This window comes from Poromitra crassiceps, assembly GCF_964638095.1.
Source record: "Poromitra crassiceps genome assembly, chromosome: 9".
In the NCBI taxonomy this organism is placed as follows: Eukaryota; Metazoa; Chordata; class Actinopteri; order Beryciformes; family Melamphaidae; genus Poromitra; species Poromitra crassiceps.
The window spans coordinates 12,423,089-12,438,492 of NC_139630.1; the positions used below are offsets into that span (position 1 = coordinate 12,423,089).

General features: G+C 42.4%; 2 protein-coding genes across 2 annotated transcripts in view; both read right to left on the bottom strand.

Moving 5' to 3' along the window:
- The window catches only part of selenol (selenoprotein L), a 29,836-nt gene extending 24,505 nt beyond the window's left edge, over positions 1–5,331 (bottom strand). Inside the window, exons 1-2 of the mRNA XM_083642675.1 lie at positions 5,200–5,331; positions 1,174–1,252 (exon numbers count right to left, since the gene is read on the bottom strand). Coding sequence (XP_083498801.1) covers positions 1,174–1,252; positions 5,200–5,302 — 182 coding nt within the window. The 5' untranslated portion in view covers positions 5,303–5,331. The remainder of the gene's footprint in view (positions 1–1,173; positions 1,253–5,199) is intronic.
- Positions 1–15,404, bottom strand: part of ttc13 (tetratricopeptide repeat domain 13) — a gene marked incomplete at its 5' end in the record, with an annotated part of 122,543 nt that overhangs the window by 66,394 nt on the left and 40,745 nt on the right. Inside the window, 4 exons of the mRNA XM_083643783.1 lie at positions 9,818–10,848; positions 11,847–11,926; positions 13,032–13,110; positions 15,083–15,162. Coding sequence (XP_083499909.1) covers positions 10,734–10,848; positions 11,847–11,926; positions 13,032–13,110; positions 15,083–15,162 — 354 coding nt within the window. The 3' untranslated portion in view covers positions 9,818–10,733. The remainder of the gene's footprint in view (positions 1–9,817; positions 10,849–11,846; positions 11,927–13,031; positions 13,111–15,082; positions 15,163–15,404) is intronic.

Below are 15,404 nucleotides of genomic sequence, written 5' to 3' on the forward strand. Positions count from 1 at the left end.
AAAGCAGATACACAGAGTTATTGGTATGAGTTATTAATTATAATTGCATACACACAAAGTCTGATCTAGACAGACAGACAGACAGACAGACAGACAGACAGACAGACAGACAGACAGCTACACATAGATCATTACTCATTAATGCATATTAATAACACATAGGCAAACAGCCTATCTGTTGTTCTGGCCCTGAGCAGGGCATCCTCTGATATACAGTAGGCAGCCTTGGGTGCTTTTCCCCTCTCCTCTCCTCTCCTCGCTGCTCCTAGCCAAAACATGGTGCTGTGTTCCTCTGCACATATATAACATCTTTGACTGTCTGTGTTCCGGCACTGTCCTCATGAGCTCTGCAACTATGAATTTCTATATTTCTGTATTTCTATCATGAGGCAGTCTCTTTGCTCCCGTTTGCAAAGATAGCCTATGTGTACGGCTATTATTTTGATCTCATGGTTTTTATCTCAAAGCTGCCCACCTTCATTCACACTCTCGGCAATAGAGGTGTTGCTGATGCGGGAGAAGAATGATGATTCCATTCCACTCGACAACAATTGGAATCCGCTTACAGTGATCATGGTTATTAGTGACCGGCACGTACAGTATATGGGTCAAAAAGCTTTGTACAGAATCCTTCCTATACACATGCTGATGGAATAATTCATTTATAGTGATCAGGAGTTTGCTTCCAGTGATGATACTGCGTCTTCTCATACATGAGAACAATGGAAAAATGTTTCAAACTACATTTTATTTTTCACTTAGAAAGTGCCAAAAATGAGCCAATGAGATGCAGCAACGATACTTGGTGCATGTCTGCCTGTATATGGAGAGATTGTCGCATCTCTATCTATCTGTCTGTCTGTCTGTCTGTCTGTCTGTCTGTCTGTATACTGTATTCATTTAATTAATATGCAAATGTTAATTAGATGGTAATCTGCATAAGAAATAAAGAAGAAAACTGGTATAATGACCATCCGCTTATAGTGCTCAATTTGACCCGTCCCAAAGTGATCCCTGTAAGAGGAGTGCACTGTCTTCAGTGTTGTATTCATGTCAGGGTGAGTCTGACATGAATACAACAGCATTGAAACAGGATTTGAGGCAAACACAAAAACGCCCCATTGAAAGCGTGATATGCTGTGGTGTCGGGCAGCTTGTTGAGTGCAGTCCCACCTCTTGTAGAAGTCCGCCCCCGCGGTCATGAGCCCAAATAAGGTGCTGATTTTACTGGGGACAAACTCTTCCAGGGAGGCTGTGTGAGAACAGAGAGCCGTGGTTAGTGGTGGATCAGGCTTGTGCAAGACTGCCATTGTGTTGGCAGTGAGCATGACTGGGATTAACTAGACTGCCACTGTGTTGGCAGTGGGCATGATGACTGGGATTAACTAACAGAGCCTTGCTCAACTTCAAGTACCAGAGGCTGTAAATCTGCTGTCTTAATCACCCTGACCCTGCTTTAACAATGCACAGCAAGCAGACAGTGTTGAGTTACAGCATACTAGATATAGTATGCATAATATATATATATATACAGTATATATATATATATATATATATATATATATATATATATATATATATATATATATATATTTTAGATTTTTTTTCCATTATATCTTTCGTGCAAAGGATATAGTGTGGTCATATAATTATTATATGACTACACTATCATTTGCACGGGAGATATAATGGGTGGGGGGGGGACATTTTTAAATACATTTGAATAAATCACCGGACGGTGGGGGTCGCGGACCCCAAACATATTTTTTGGGGGGTCACGGTCATATATATTTATACCATGGTCTGGGTGAATACTCGATTCTGATTGGCTGCAGAGTGTCCATTAAAAAGTGATAATGTACAGTTGGTAAAGTCGTTCAGCCAAATGGTCTGTTCACCATTCATATCAATACGCCATAGTTTCAAGAATGTTATCAAGAGAGCAGTTTGAGCTCTATACCCCCATTAAGGGTTAATATGGCACTTTTGTAAGTTGAGAAGAAAATGAAGTGACGCACGTGCCTCTCCAAGCTGAGCGGGGGCGAGCTGCGCCCTGCGGGGGCGAGCCAAAATGGAGGCAGAATCCCGACTGTAACAAAACTGCCCTCTGAACACGTGTGAGCATCATGTCCCATGTTGCGGTCTGAGCGAGGGGACTATTTTCTCTGCGGTTCTTAAATCATCTCCAAGGTTATAAAAACTAAAATTTGATTCCAAAACACATGAAAATATAAATGAATAGTCTTGTTTTGTTGGCAAGTGACCATGGTATAAAACGGGTTAATGCACTTCGAGGTGTCCATTATCACTTTTTAAGGGACGACGCGAGAAGCGTGAACCGGTCCGAGGCGCAAGCCGAGGACCGGTTGCTTCCATGTGCCATGTGCTTATCTGAAGTGATAAGGAGCCATGTGCTTATCTGAAGTGACAAAGTGCAAATAGCCTCCTAGTGGCCCTTTTGGGGGGGAATTAAATAGGCAAGAGTAGTTATAGACGGTTTTCACCAGAGCGCAAGCCCACAGCACTTCCTTTTTCTCAGCATTCGGCAAACTGCAGAAATATTCACTGGACATCGTTACTTTTGTTTTCGCCGCTCAGCTGTATAGACGGTTTTCACGGAATGGTCAGTCCTGCACTTGAATGTTTTTTTCCCTTTTATGTCCATAGCAAACACTGCAACAGGAAGTGAGCGGGGGTTCAATTTAGAATGTTTTTGTTGTCAAGTTAAAACCGTCTATATCACTGTTTCTAACACAAGGCGTTTATCCTTTGTTCAACGGGCCACATATAAATAAATTATATATATATATATATATATATATATATATATATATACAGTATATATATATATATTGTAACGTATCCGTTATCTCATGAGGCAGAGGCTTCTTGATGGTACAAGGGTCTTTATTCACAGTTAGTTATATTACAACTCTCAGCGGTTGTCACGCTCAAAGCTAGCAGCTTTCCCTCCAAGTAGTGTGTGTGGACTGACGCGCATGCTCAGTTCACTCCAGAAGTATCCCCACCGCATAGTGTTCCCCCAATACAACACTCCCACACATCAGTTCCTATCTGCAGTCGAGACACTACCAATGCTCACCCCTGCATGTGTACTGCTGATTCGCTACAATATATATGTGTGTGTGTGTGTGTGTGTGTGTAACCTTTATCTAACCAAGCAAGTCAACAAATTCTTATTTACAATGGCGACCTGGCAAAAGGCAAAGCGTCTTGAGGGAAAGGGGTAGGGACTAAAAAGAAGCAGAAGCAGAAGCAGAAGCAGAAGCAGAAGCAGAAGAAGAAGAAGAAGAAGAAGAAGAAGAAGAAGAAGAAGAAGAAGAAGAAGAATAAAACATAGGGCAAAAGTTTTACGACAAACTGTGACTTTCAACGTTATCTTTTAAATCGACAAATGTCATATGTGTACCTCATGGCACAATTCAAATGGGATCAAAAAAATATTGTCTCATTCACCACCATTCATATTTTTTCAGACGCCGGTGCATGTAGGCTACAGTAGGCCCCGACCGGAAGGGCCTTTGGCTCTTTATAGCCTACTTTTGTGTGATTTGGTTAGAGATAGTCTGAGATTGGCTAAAGTGTTTTTTTTTGTTGTTGTTGCTGTTTTTGTCCCAGAGTAAGAAACAAATGAATGCCTTCAGACAGACCTTTTTTTGTAGGCTATTCGGTGTAGTTATGTCAAACAGCAATATCAGGCTATCTTGACTCAATTGCTGAGTAAATCGAATTGAATTGAGTGAAACTAAGCAAGTGAACTAGGTGGGGAGTGGGTGGGGTGGGGTGGTTTGTCTGAGGGGAGGCCCACAGTTTTAGTAAACAAACCGCGTCACTGGGTGGCAACGGCAATGGAACCCTATGGAGCCTGAGTTTGAGCGTCTGACTCTAGCCGGCTGACCGTGTTTACAATTTAAAAACTGCGACAGTTCACACAACTTTAACACAACATTATTATATATCAAACTTTTGAGCTAATTCTGCTCTCACTCAGAATGTCAAAATATAAGCGATGTGATTTATACTTTTTGAGATATTAACGTTTGTTTGGCACAACTCGATAGGCCTACTAGTTCACTGCCGCAGGGTTACGCATTTTTGGGTGGCAGTGATGTCACGCGCGCTGATTCGTCCTATATGATAAAGATATGGATATGCACGTGTATTAACAGAATGTTTTATGTATTTATTATATTCCTAGTAATCGGTTATAACAAGGTTAATGTTTTAGCATAGAGCTGATTAGATCCACTGAGGTAACCAGCCCGGGCGTAGTTGCCTTGACAGACAACTCCTTCAGCCAATCAGCGTCGGATCCAGTCAAACCCAGTCAAACCCAAATCCACTTGGAGAATGGCAAAAACATGTTTTCCGCCGAGAAATTCCGCGGTTGCGGCGATACTCCTCTACTTGTTTAATTGTTGTTATTGAGTCTATTTCTGCAATAACTGCACTTTATGGCTGTTTAAACTAGACAAACGCTGACGTTACTTCTCGAGACGATCAGGCAAGGAGGCGGCCATTATTGTTTTGTTAGTGCATTGCTAGTGGCGTTCCTGATTGGCCAACTTGCGCTGTCAATCACAGTGCAGTCGCTGATTGGTTCTTCCGCTCTGCATCTTCTGCTAAACCCCCCCACTGGCTTTGGGGCCAGACCAATATCTACAAACCTGGGTTTACTTGCAAGCAGAAAAATTATAATCATGAGAGCCCATAGCCTACAACATTACACTTTACAATAGGGTACACAAAAAGAGTAACTAATGGACAGGTAGCCTAATAATTATTTACTAGACTCACAAACTGACAATTAACTAAACATTACCTAATGAGTAATTACTCTACTAAGGAACTGACAACTAATCATTAACTAATGATTAACCATACTCGAACTGACTTTAACTAATAATTAATGAATGATTAAAGGCCATTAGCTAATCATTAATGAACTAAGTTAATTTCTCATTAGTTTACTAAACTACTATATTATTTGTGTAGCCTACCTTATTGTAAAGTGTTGTAAAAGTTATCAGGAAAAATATAGATACCTGAAAATCCACCTTACAGTAACAACAAAGTATTTGTACTTAATTACTTCCCATCTCTGGTTAACTGACAATTTATATATTGCCAGATTTTTTTAATGGAGCTTCGCAACACAAATACAAAGCCAAGTCTTACCTTGTGCATCATGCTTGGCAGTCTGTAGGATGATCTGACCTAAGTCTACCAACAGAGTCAGAGCAGCTGTCAGAGTCTCCTCTGACACGCACACATCCTCCATGCTTACAGCCTCTACAAGCCTCTCAGCTAACCTACCTACCGCACTATGACGCCAGGCCAACAAGCATGGAGACTACAAGCAAGGCCAGGGACCCTCAACACACATCACATGACAACATCATGTGGGCTTTCAGGACGGAGCTTAACGGAGCTGCGGCACCTAGTGGTGAGCATTAGGATTCGCAGGTGAAAGCTATCTGGGTACATTAAATTATATACAAACTTAGGTGAGGTATGTGATTGTATATACATACATTATATATATATATATATATATATATAGGCTATAGATCCTTTAAAAAAAAATTAATATCATGGAAAGTTAGTTTTTTTTCCATAATTCCTTTCAAAAAGTGAAACTTTCATAGATTATAGATTCATTACACACAAAGTTAAATATTTCTAGCCTTTATTTGTTTCATTTTTCATAATTTTGGCCTACAGCTCCAGAAAACCCCCAAAACAGTATTTAAATAAATTTGAATAGTGTGAAGAAAATCAGCAGCTACTTCTCAGTTATGACTGACTCCAGCCTCAGTCCACTCCCTCTGAATCTCCGCCAAATTTTTGAATCGTCTTTGCTTGAAAATCAGCTGAAGCCCACGGTTATCCATGGTATTTCCATGATGTTCTAATTCTTTGGAAAGGATCTGTATGTGTGTATATACACACACACACACACACACATATATAGCCTATAAACACACACACAGCTATCATTTAAATTTTACAGTATATACAGTATAGTTGAATGATAGTTATTTAATTCGTAATCAATTATTCACCAATTACACAGTTCCTCACTTTTTGTCTCTGATTTCTGTGTGGCACTGATGGACAGCTCCTTTTATCATTAAAATAGTGTAAAAAGTGATCCGAGAACACAGTTGGCATCTGTACCGTTTAGAGTGGATGTGGGCCGCGTACATTTTTGAGATTTTCAAGTGGGCCATGAGTGGGAAAAGGTTGGGAGCCTCTGGTGTATTGCTATGATGAGCGTGATGGAGCTGGAAAAGACAATGGACCTCAGTTGAGTTTCATTGGACAAAGATTAAAATGAGTAAGAACCACCACACAGATCTTTAAAATTGTCAATCAGTTTTATTGGCTGCTGAACATTGCCAATCCAATAAAAATCCCCTCCCACTTCAAGTTTTAAACTTCCAGATGACACGTCCCGCCCACCCCTAAACATGATTGGTTCACCCAGTGCAAAAAGAAAGAAAATGAGACACAAAGCAGTCAGCACAATCGGATATGGGCAAGATAGAAAAAAAAAAAAAAAGAACAAACAATACTGACTGTTGACGTTGCTTCATTTCATTTCAAGCCTTTATTAACCCTGAAAGAAGCAACCGAGGTTGCCCTCATTTTCAATGGTGTCGAGTTACAGACAAAGAAGAAGAAAAAATACTAAAATAAATAAAATAGGGCAAAGCACAGACGTGCTGACGTCACAAACGTAGGGAATAAAATATGACATGGATATGACTGATTCATGGGCTAAATTGTCTTACTGTGGGCATTGAGCTATAATTGCAGCATTGATATGGCTTTCATTGATGTCTTTCTCAACGAAGGCCTCTAAATTACACCATTTACAGTCAAAAATGATAGGCAGCTCAAATTTGTTCAAAAGAATGACTATTTTCAGATCATTCCGTGGCCTAATACTATCCTGCTTGTGCTTATAGCCCCCTTGAGGAATCATTAACAAACCAATGGCCAGGTTTACAAACACTTTTTGTCTTTATATTATAATAATCTGATGCATGCAAACATCATATCCAGATAAACGGATATTCTTGATAGGATAATGCCAAATATAATAGCCCAGATATGCCAATATTATCTGCGATTCCGAAGGGATGTCAACAGTTTATCGGTTTGACCATTTACGGTCCTGGCGACCAGTGCAAGCTCGACGCAACGTGTTGCGTTCAGTCACATAAACACAGGGAAGTGAAGATACACACAGATAGCATTGTGTGATTAAGACGTTTGGAAATGAGCTCCTGAGCATATTGTTCTAAGATGTGTTCAGAAATGACAAAGATAATATTGTGAAAATCAAAAAGAAACCACTCAAAACAAGCCAGAGGAGTGCTACCAATGGGAGAACCTCCGCCCCCCGAACAACAAGGAATCCTCTACAACAGTGGTTCTCAACCTGTGGTACGGGTACCACTGGTGGTACGTGGGGCTCCATCCCTCTCACACTTCCATAATGGTGGTAATTTGTGAGGTGGTACTTTTGTGTAAATAAAGGTTGAGAGCCACTGCTCTACAAGAAAAGAAACCGCAGTCAGAGATGTCGGAGAAGAGGCATTACACCCGCGACATCAAATGAATGTGGGCCAGGGGCATAAAGTGGGAGGGCCCTACCTCCGGCCCCACCCATCTTCAAACTCCGCCCTTCAAGCCCTCGGAGTCTGGGGGAAAAAAAGACGACGACGACGTAGGGCTAAAGTTTAGACTTTAGCCAGCGGCGTAAACAAGGCCATCGTGGCAGTTTCAAGTCGAGTTAAGCATTTTCAACCAAATCGCTCCAGAACGACAAGACGCTGCCAGATGGTTTGTTTTCACATGACCGTCTGGGAGCGAGTCGCTCGGGAAACCGTTTCAAAGGGCGGGCACTTTCAAAAGAATACCTGGCAGGCGATTGGATGAACTACCGGTCTATCACGTATATCATGGGCTCGCTTCTCGCCGGCGTATGTTCGCAAACAGCGACGACGTATTTTGTGGGCGGAGCGGAACTGGTTGCAGAAAGTGACAACTAGCGGTTCAGCTGTCATAGAAATATGGAAGATCCGGACGCCTCCTCCACGTATTTTAAAGCTTTGCCAGCGACAGGTTACCTTACAATGAGGTTTCTTGAGCCGTACTCACGGTCAGGATGGGTCTAGGATCCAACTACATCGCCAAAGCTGCAGTGCCACACATCGTCATATTCCTAGTGGGAAAGCCCAGCGTCCTACAACACAAGACATCTTTTCCCCTTATCCTGGGGATCTCCATCATTTCGGTTTCACTTGTTTCCTCAGATGTTCTGCTACCACGCTGCAGTTCCATAACCCTGTGTGACGTCCACTCCAAATTGGATCTTCTGGACTAAACGGTGCTTCTCCACGATCTCTGACGGTTTGTTCTCTTGTTAACCGAATTCAGCAGTCAAGCCAACTTCACACTGAGCCGCTATTGGTCAGCTTAAGAGAACTAACACTCCCACATATCAAGGTCAGCTTAAGAGAACTAACACTCCCACATATCAAGGTCAGCTTAAGAGAACTAACACTCCCACATATCAAGGGGGGGGGGGGGAAATAAAAGAGGACTGCGTGCTTATCGTTTTTCCTTTCTATGTTCAAGTATTCCAAGTAGAATAGAATCTCCCTGAAGCTTTTGTTTGATATCTTTAAAATCCCTGTTGTCTCGTCTCTGCTAATAGACTGGATTGTGTGTCGTCTGTGTGTGTAGATTAAGGGGTGGTGGTAAAAATAAAACAGTTGAGTTTAAAGTGCCAATTGCAATCATGAATGTTAAATAACAACATTTGACAAGTGGAGCCATTTAGAGACGTATCCCGAGCTGGTATCCGTGTGTGCACGTCTCCCGTGTACGTTAATGGGGAGAGTCCAAATGAAAAGGGAAAGGCTGGACTGAGACATCACTGAGCAACATGGCTGGACTGAGACATCACTGAGCAACATGGCTGGACTGAGACATCACTGAGCAACATGCAGACGCTTTAAGAGATGGAGTTTGTGCTTTGGCTTTTGGGCATGGAGGTCTGAAAGCCTAGAAGCACAGAGAGGTACTGTACTACTGTGTGTGTGTGTGTGTGTGAGGTACTGTACTACTGTGTGTGTGTGTGTGTGTGTGTGAGGTACTGTACTACTGTGTGTGTGTGTGTGTGTGTGTGTGTGTGTGTGTGTGTGAGAGGTACTGTACTACTGTGTGTGTGTGTGTGTGTGAGAGGTACTGTACTACTGTGTGTGTGTGTGTGTGTGTAAATACCCGCCTTCATTATTCTCTCTGGACTTGTAAACTAGCCTGCGGTTGTCACGACAACCAGAATTTCAAATCAACTGTTGCGTGAGACTGAATTCGATATTGAATTTGAGACGCTTCCGATATGTTCACCAGATGTGTGTTCCGCGACACCAAACCGGCATCAAAACAAAGTTGCAACAAAGCCATCCAGGTCAAGTGTGGAAACGTGACTGAATGAAAACACCTCAGTGGTGCTTCTTGGTATTGTAGCAGTATTGGTATTGTATTGTATTGGTATTGGTATTGTAGCAGTATTGAATTTTTAGATATTACACTTACTATAGAGAGCCAAAGTGAATGTCACTTCCTGCTTCGGCATGCTACCCAGAGATTGTCACCTGCCGTTTATTTTCCCATAGACATTCCGTAAAATGCTTATAAAAATGTTTTTTACTTGTTCAAACCCAATGGTTCAGCTATATTTAGAAACAGGAGAGACCACATAACATTTCATTCTGACCAAAATGCAAAAAAAAAAGAAGAAAAATGCGGATTTACAGAAAATATATATTTTTGGGTTTAGGGTTAGGCCCGAGTGAAATGTTCTATGGTCTCTTCCGATTCTAAATATAGCTGAATCGCTTGGTTTGACCAAGTAAAAGTATTTTTGATAAGCATTTTACGAAATGTCTATGGGAAAATAAATGGCGGATGAAAATCTCTGGTGCCATGCTGAAGCAGGAAGTGATGTTCACTTTGGCTCTCTAATGGCATCAATGCAAAAATCCTGGTACTGTGACGTTAGCCTTCACACTTCACCGAAAAACAATGCTGATTTATTTTGCACATGATGTCACACATACCCGAAAACTGTCATCAGCTTTGCAGACTTTCATTTAGTTTCACAGTTATTGAGTTGTTTCGAGTTAAGTTGACGCCAGTGATGTCATCGGAAGGCACTGAATCACTGAGTTGTAGTTTTCCGATGACATCACTAGCATCGACCTAACTCAATTAAGCTCTCAATAACTGTCCAACTAAATGAATGTCTGCAAAACCGTTTAGTTTTCAGATATGTGTGAGATCATGTGGAAAACAAAGCTTTGCGTTTTGGTGAAGTGCCCCTTTAAAGGAGGATGACAGAACATTAGGAAGCAGGCTCTGCCTTAGGTGGGACCTGAGAGGATTCTGGAGGACCAGAACCTTCTGAATTTCATTCAAAACAATATCCTCTCAATTCCATCCCAGCAAAGGGAGGAGAGAGACCTGACTTCCCAAAAGCGTATACAGATGATCTTATGTGCCAAAGATGCTTCGGGGAAGCGCGGTCCAGCTTGGTTTGCGTTGCAGGAGAAGACGGCCCCGTGGTTCTGCCCAGTGTAGAAGCTCCATTAAGACTTGACGAGGACAGACGTCGCTCCAGTGTAGAAGGTGTGTTAGGACTTCTTTGGACAGTGCGAGGAGGAGTCTGTGTTGAGGACCTCGATCATGGTTCTGGTGGAGGGGAAGGTCTCCGCTACCGACGGAAGACTCTGGTACCAAGACGGTAAACTGGGGGAGGAGGAGGAGACATGTACCAGATGAGGGTCCACACCAACACTGCATTACCCCGAAAGCATCATCTGAGAGTCCAGTATTATAGTGTCAACAGTTAACCGTTTGACTGTTAACCGACAAGCATTTTGACCGATTAATACTATAAGTTAAACAGTTAAAAAAACAACATTACTTGTTTTCAAGTAGCCTAATAAAAAGGTGTGTTGCATGGTAAAAGAAAAATAGGCTATAGGCCTACAATCTATTTCTTAAATACAACTCATGCAGGTGAGACATGCCATGTCATTGGGTGTCTTCACATCGTGTCAAAACTCTTCAACTAAGTCTCTGCACTGCGTGTCGAGTGCTGAGCACCGTTGAAAAGTAGTAAAGTACCAAGTTACTCTTTACTGTTACAACACCCGTTACGTCCGTTCCGACACATTTCGGAATTTTATGTAATAAAATGTTTTACCGACGTTTTCAGAATGGGAGATGGACTGTCAACGGTGAGTTACAGAGCTCATTTACTGCATCGCCAAATGACAGACATGATATGATGCACACAGAGCGATTTAGATCAATTTCTATGCATTTGTTAACTGCTTATGTTGTGCCGGCTGTGCCAATATTGTGGCGCTGCCCCGGTTTATTTACTGGAAACAATGGTACCACAATCTACTGGTTTACTTCAGAATAAGAGCAGCATATCTACTGGTTTATTTCAGAATAAGAGCATAATACGTGGTCAGGGACGAGTCCATTGGCAGCCTGGTGACAGTCAGTACATCCTCTGAAACACACGCTCCGCCCGCCAGGGGAACAGGTCGGGAGGCACAAATAGTGTTGCGCCAATATAGCGGGGGAATGCATTCTAAATAGTAACGTTACGTTTGATTCTTGTCGGTTAACGGTTAACGATCGGTTAACGGTAAGACAAAAATAATAGATCATTTTCAAAATCCCTATTCAGTATAAAGACAATCTTCAACTGTGTCTGAAGATCTTCTCACCTCTTGAGGTTCATCCAACTCTTGGCTGTTTTACTGAAGCTGTCTGGACTGGGTGTTGTCATGGCTTCAAAATCCACCAGCTGAATCCAGAGCACACAAGAGAAGACTGCATCAGTGCTTCAGAATCTGCATCTACCACCACTACATATCCCAACCACAATGTAGATTAATGTACAGTAGGGTTTGACCCTAGTGTAGGGCCATATGATTTCTGAAAAAACTGATGGAATCATGGAATTTGGTAATAAAAAACTGTAAAACATGGAATATTGCAGAATTTTCCATAATTGGGCTGAAATTGATACATGTAGGCCTAACTATCAAAATCAAAAGTAGACTAAATTACTGTAGTAACCTTAATTATTTCCTAATTGTTAAATAGGCCTAATGAAATTCAGTTTTGGATTGCGGTGTTTTGAGAGGGGGGGGGGGGTTGGGGGGGCATTCTTGCGTGGGAACCTTACATCACCTCACAACTTTGTTTTCACTTTGAGAAACATAGAGGCTGTCTGAGGGGGGGGGGGGATTTGTAGTGTTTTTGAGGACACATGATCTTTTCTAATTGAAGCCGCTGATATCAGAAATTTTGTGCCGATATTGAAATTGTGTTCATGGTAGAGGGGGAACAATACACTTAAAGCCCCATTCAGTAAGTTTTCCAACTGCGCCCTCTGCGTGCATTAGTATCGATAACGATATCGCCGTTCAAAGTCAACAAAACACAGCGCCAGAAAGCTCTATGTACATGTTGTGACATCGGGTACTCACCACGTGATGAAATAATAATCCATAGTTCCGTGAAACATAATTTTCGTAGCAAATCCGAATCGAGTTACTTCCTTGCTTTCATGCAGACAGCGCTTACGCTGTACAGCACATGCGCGCATCCTTTTTTTTTTTCTTTTTTATTGACACGGGACGCTGGCAGCAAACTGCTTAGTCCCAGTGCTGGCCAATGGAGGGCGATGTGGGATAAATAAAGCCGAGAGTCTCCCTATTACAAGTCAATCTACCATGTCCTAAAACTAAAAAGCTCTTATATTACAGTAAAAAATGTCAAAAATCTTACTGATTGGGGCTTTAAGACCAAGTGTCTGTGATGAAATAACATTCATGCTTCTTTCTGTGGCAGCTGATCAGATTATCCTCACTAGCCAGTGTCCTCAGCGATATCAAAGACTTTACCTTTCCTTTAGGGATCCTCCCGATCACCTCTTTCCCACTGGCCATCAGCGCCCCCATCACCACGGAGTAGGCCACCACACTGGGAAGAGCAGCAACAGGGTCAGGGGCAGTATAGGACCAATCAGCATGCAGCAACAGGGTCAGGGGCAGTATAGACCAATCAGCATGTTGGGAAACAAATTGATTGGCTCTACGTCCGGCTGCAACTGCCGTTGGTTCATGGTGAAACCATGCTCTCTTTGAACTCTAACTGCTCCTTCAGACTTTAAGCTAGACACGCCAATTAAACCTTAAATGAGTCACCGAGTTTAGGACTCTATCACCTTAATTCAGCTTTCATTGATCTTTTGTACTGTTTCAAAAATGTTTTTTTGTAACGGGACCCTATGGAGCCAGGAAATGTTAAATGGAGCACATTTTATATATAGTCTATCGACTACCCAAAGCGCTTTTACATGAATACCTCACATTCACCCATTCACACACCGAGGTGTCTGCAGCCATGCAAGGCGCTAACTGCTCGTCGGGAGCTAACTGAGCGTCGGGAGCAGTTAGGGGTTCAGTGTCTTGCTCAAGGACCCTTCGACACTCTACACCGGAGGAGCCAGCCTCGAACCGGGAACCTTCCGATTCCTAGGCGACAGCTCTACCTCCTGAGCTAATGCTAATAATACCGCTCCTCTAGAACTCTCCCGAAGGCTGTACTTTTTACTAAATTAATTGACGCATTTTAAACTGCGACAGTCCACAACTTTAACACACTACATACATACTGTACATCAGACCCTTTAGCTACAATGTCAAAATATAAGCAATGTGAGGTCAAGTTTTTGAGATATTAACGTTTGTTTGGCACAGCTTTTCAGCTTTATTTCATACTAGTTTCTGCTGCAGTGGCAGTACTTTTTCTGTTGTCGTGATGTCACGCTGATTTGTCCTATTAGCACACTTGTATACGGGCCATCCGGGCACTAGTGACTAGGCAGTGTCTGTAACAAATGTAAAACTCAATCATTAGCAGTGCGGCAGATATGAATACATATAGAAGATTTGATTTGGTTCATCAGTGGCGTAAATGATCATAGTTTGGGTGGAGATCTGCAGTTTGATACCCAACATGTTTCACATCCAGAGAGGACATATCTGCATTTGATTTACACCTGGCATTTAACACTTGACTCTAGTATCCATGTGAAATGAGACTGATATTTCCCGACAGTTTCATCTAGCAGATAAAGTTTATTAGCGACGTGAGAAAAAAGGTGGGCTCGGTCCGGATCAAACGGGACCATGTTCGTTTGCAGTGTAAAAAAAATTATAAAATAAATTGGATTCGGAATTTCAGACCAATTACCCCAAAAAAAAAAAAATCTATCTCTTTTCCCCTCACCCGCCCACCAAACAACTGACAGGTGATCCAGTAAAGCCAAGGTGGACTTTTGATGGAAATAGGTGCTGCTCAGTGTGTTGAATGTATGCCAAATTCAACAGTCTCTCCTAACCATTCATAAAAGGCCTTCCTTGTTCCATCAGGCATGTATCGTTGCCGACAAGGACATTAAACTGACAGATTTTTGAATGGAGTTTGGCGTAAAATGTGCTCCATGCAAGTGAGAACTAACGTCAGGACTACAGCTCACGGTACATGCTCTAACCACTGGCATTCTTTGTTCAGCTTTGGATGGCAGTATATTGTAGGGGGTCAGCTCGCCATTCCGAAGTGTCGGCATTCCGATCATTTCGCTTTCGGAGAGGCGGCCCTTTTTTTATCTCCAAAAAATGTTTCGCCGAGAGGTTAGGTTCTGGGGGAGGTTAGGCTTAGGCGTGGGGGGTGGGAGAGGTTAGGTTTAGGGTTAGGGTCTGGGGGAGGGTTCTTTCGCAATGGCGAGACAGATCTCAATTTTGTCGGAATGCCGGTATTTCGGAGTGCCGACATTTCGGAATGCCGAGGTGTCCCCATATTGTAGTCATAAAGTGATTGATATGGTAGGTTTTTAAGCACGGTAAGATTTCAACATAATGCCTAGAGGCTATTTCAACTGGGAACTGACCTGGAGCCTCTGGAGAGAGGCATGAGGTTACAGAAGTAGTAGACCAAGGACAGGATGAGGTTAGACACAGCATCTGCATCCTGCAAGAAAACATCAGCACATGCTCAACCAGGAAGTCATCAGACCATATCACATGCTCAACCAGGAAGTGATCAGACCATGGCCGTTTCTCAATACCAAGAATGCATTCTTGTTCTTGTGTTCTTGGGGAGAACGTTCTTGCTAGTCATTCTTGGAAGAATGAACTTGCTAGGTCACAAGCACACATGACGCTGTTGGCAGTTTGAGACGATGCGTTCTTGAGGGTATTGCGCAATACCAG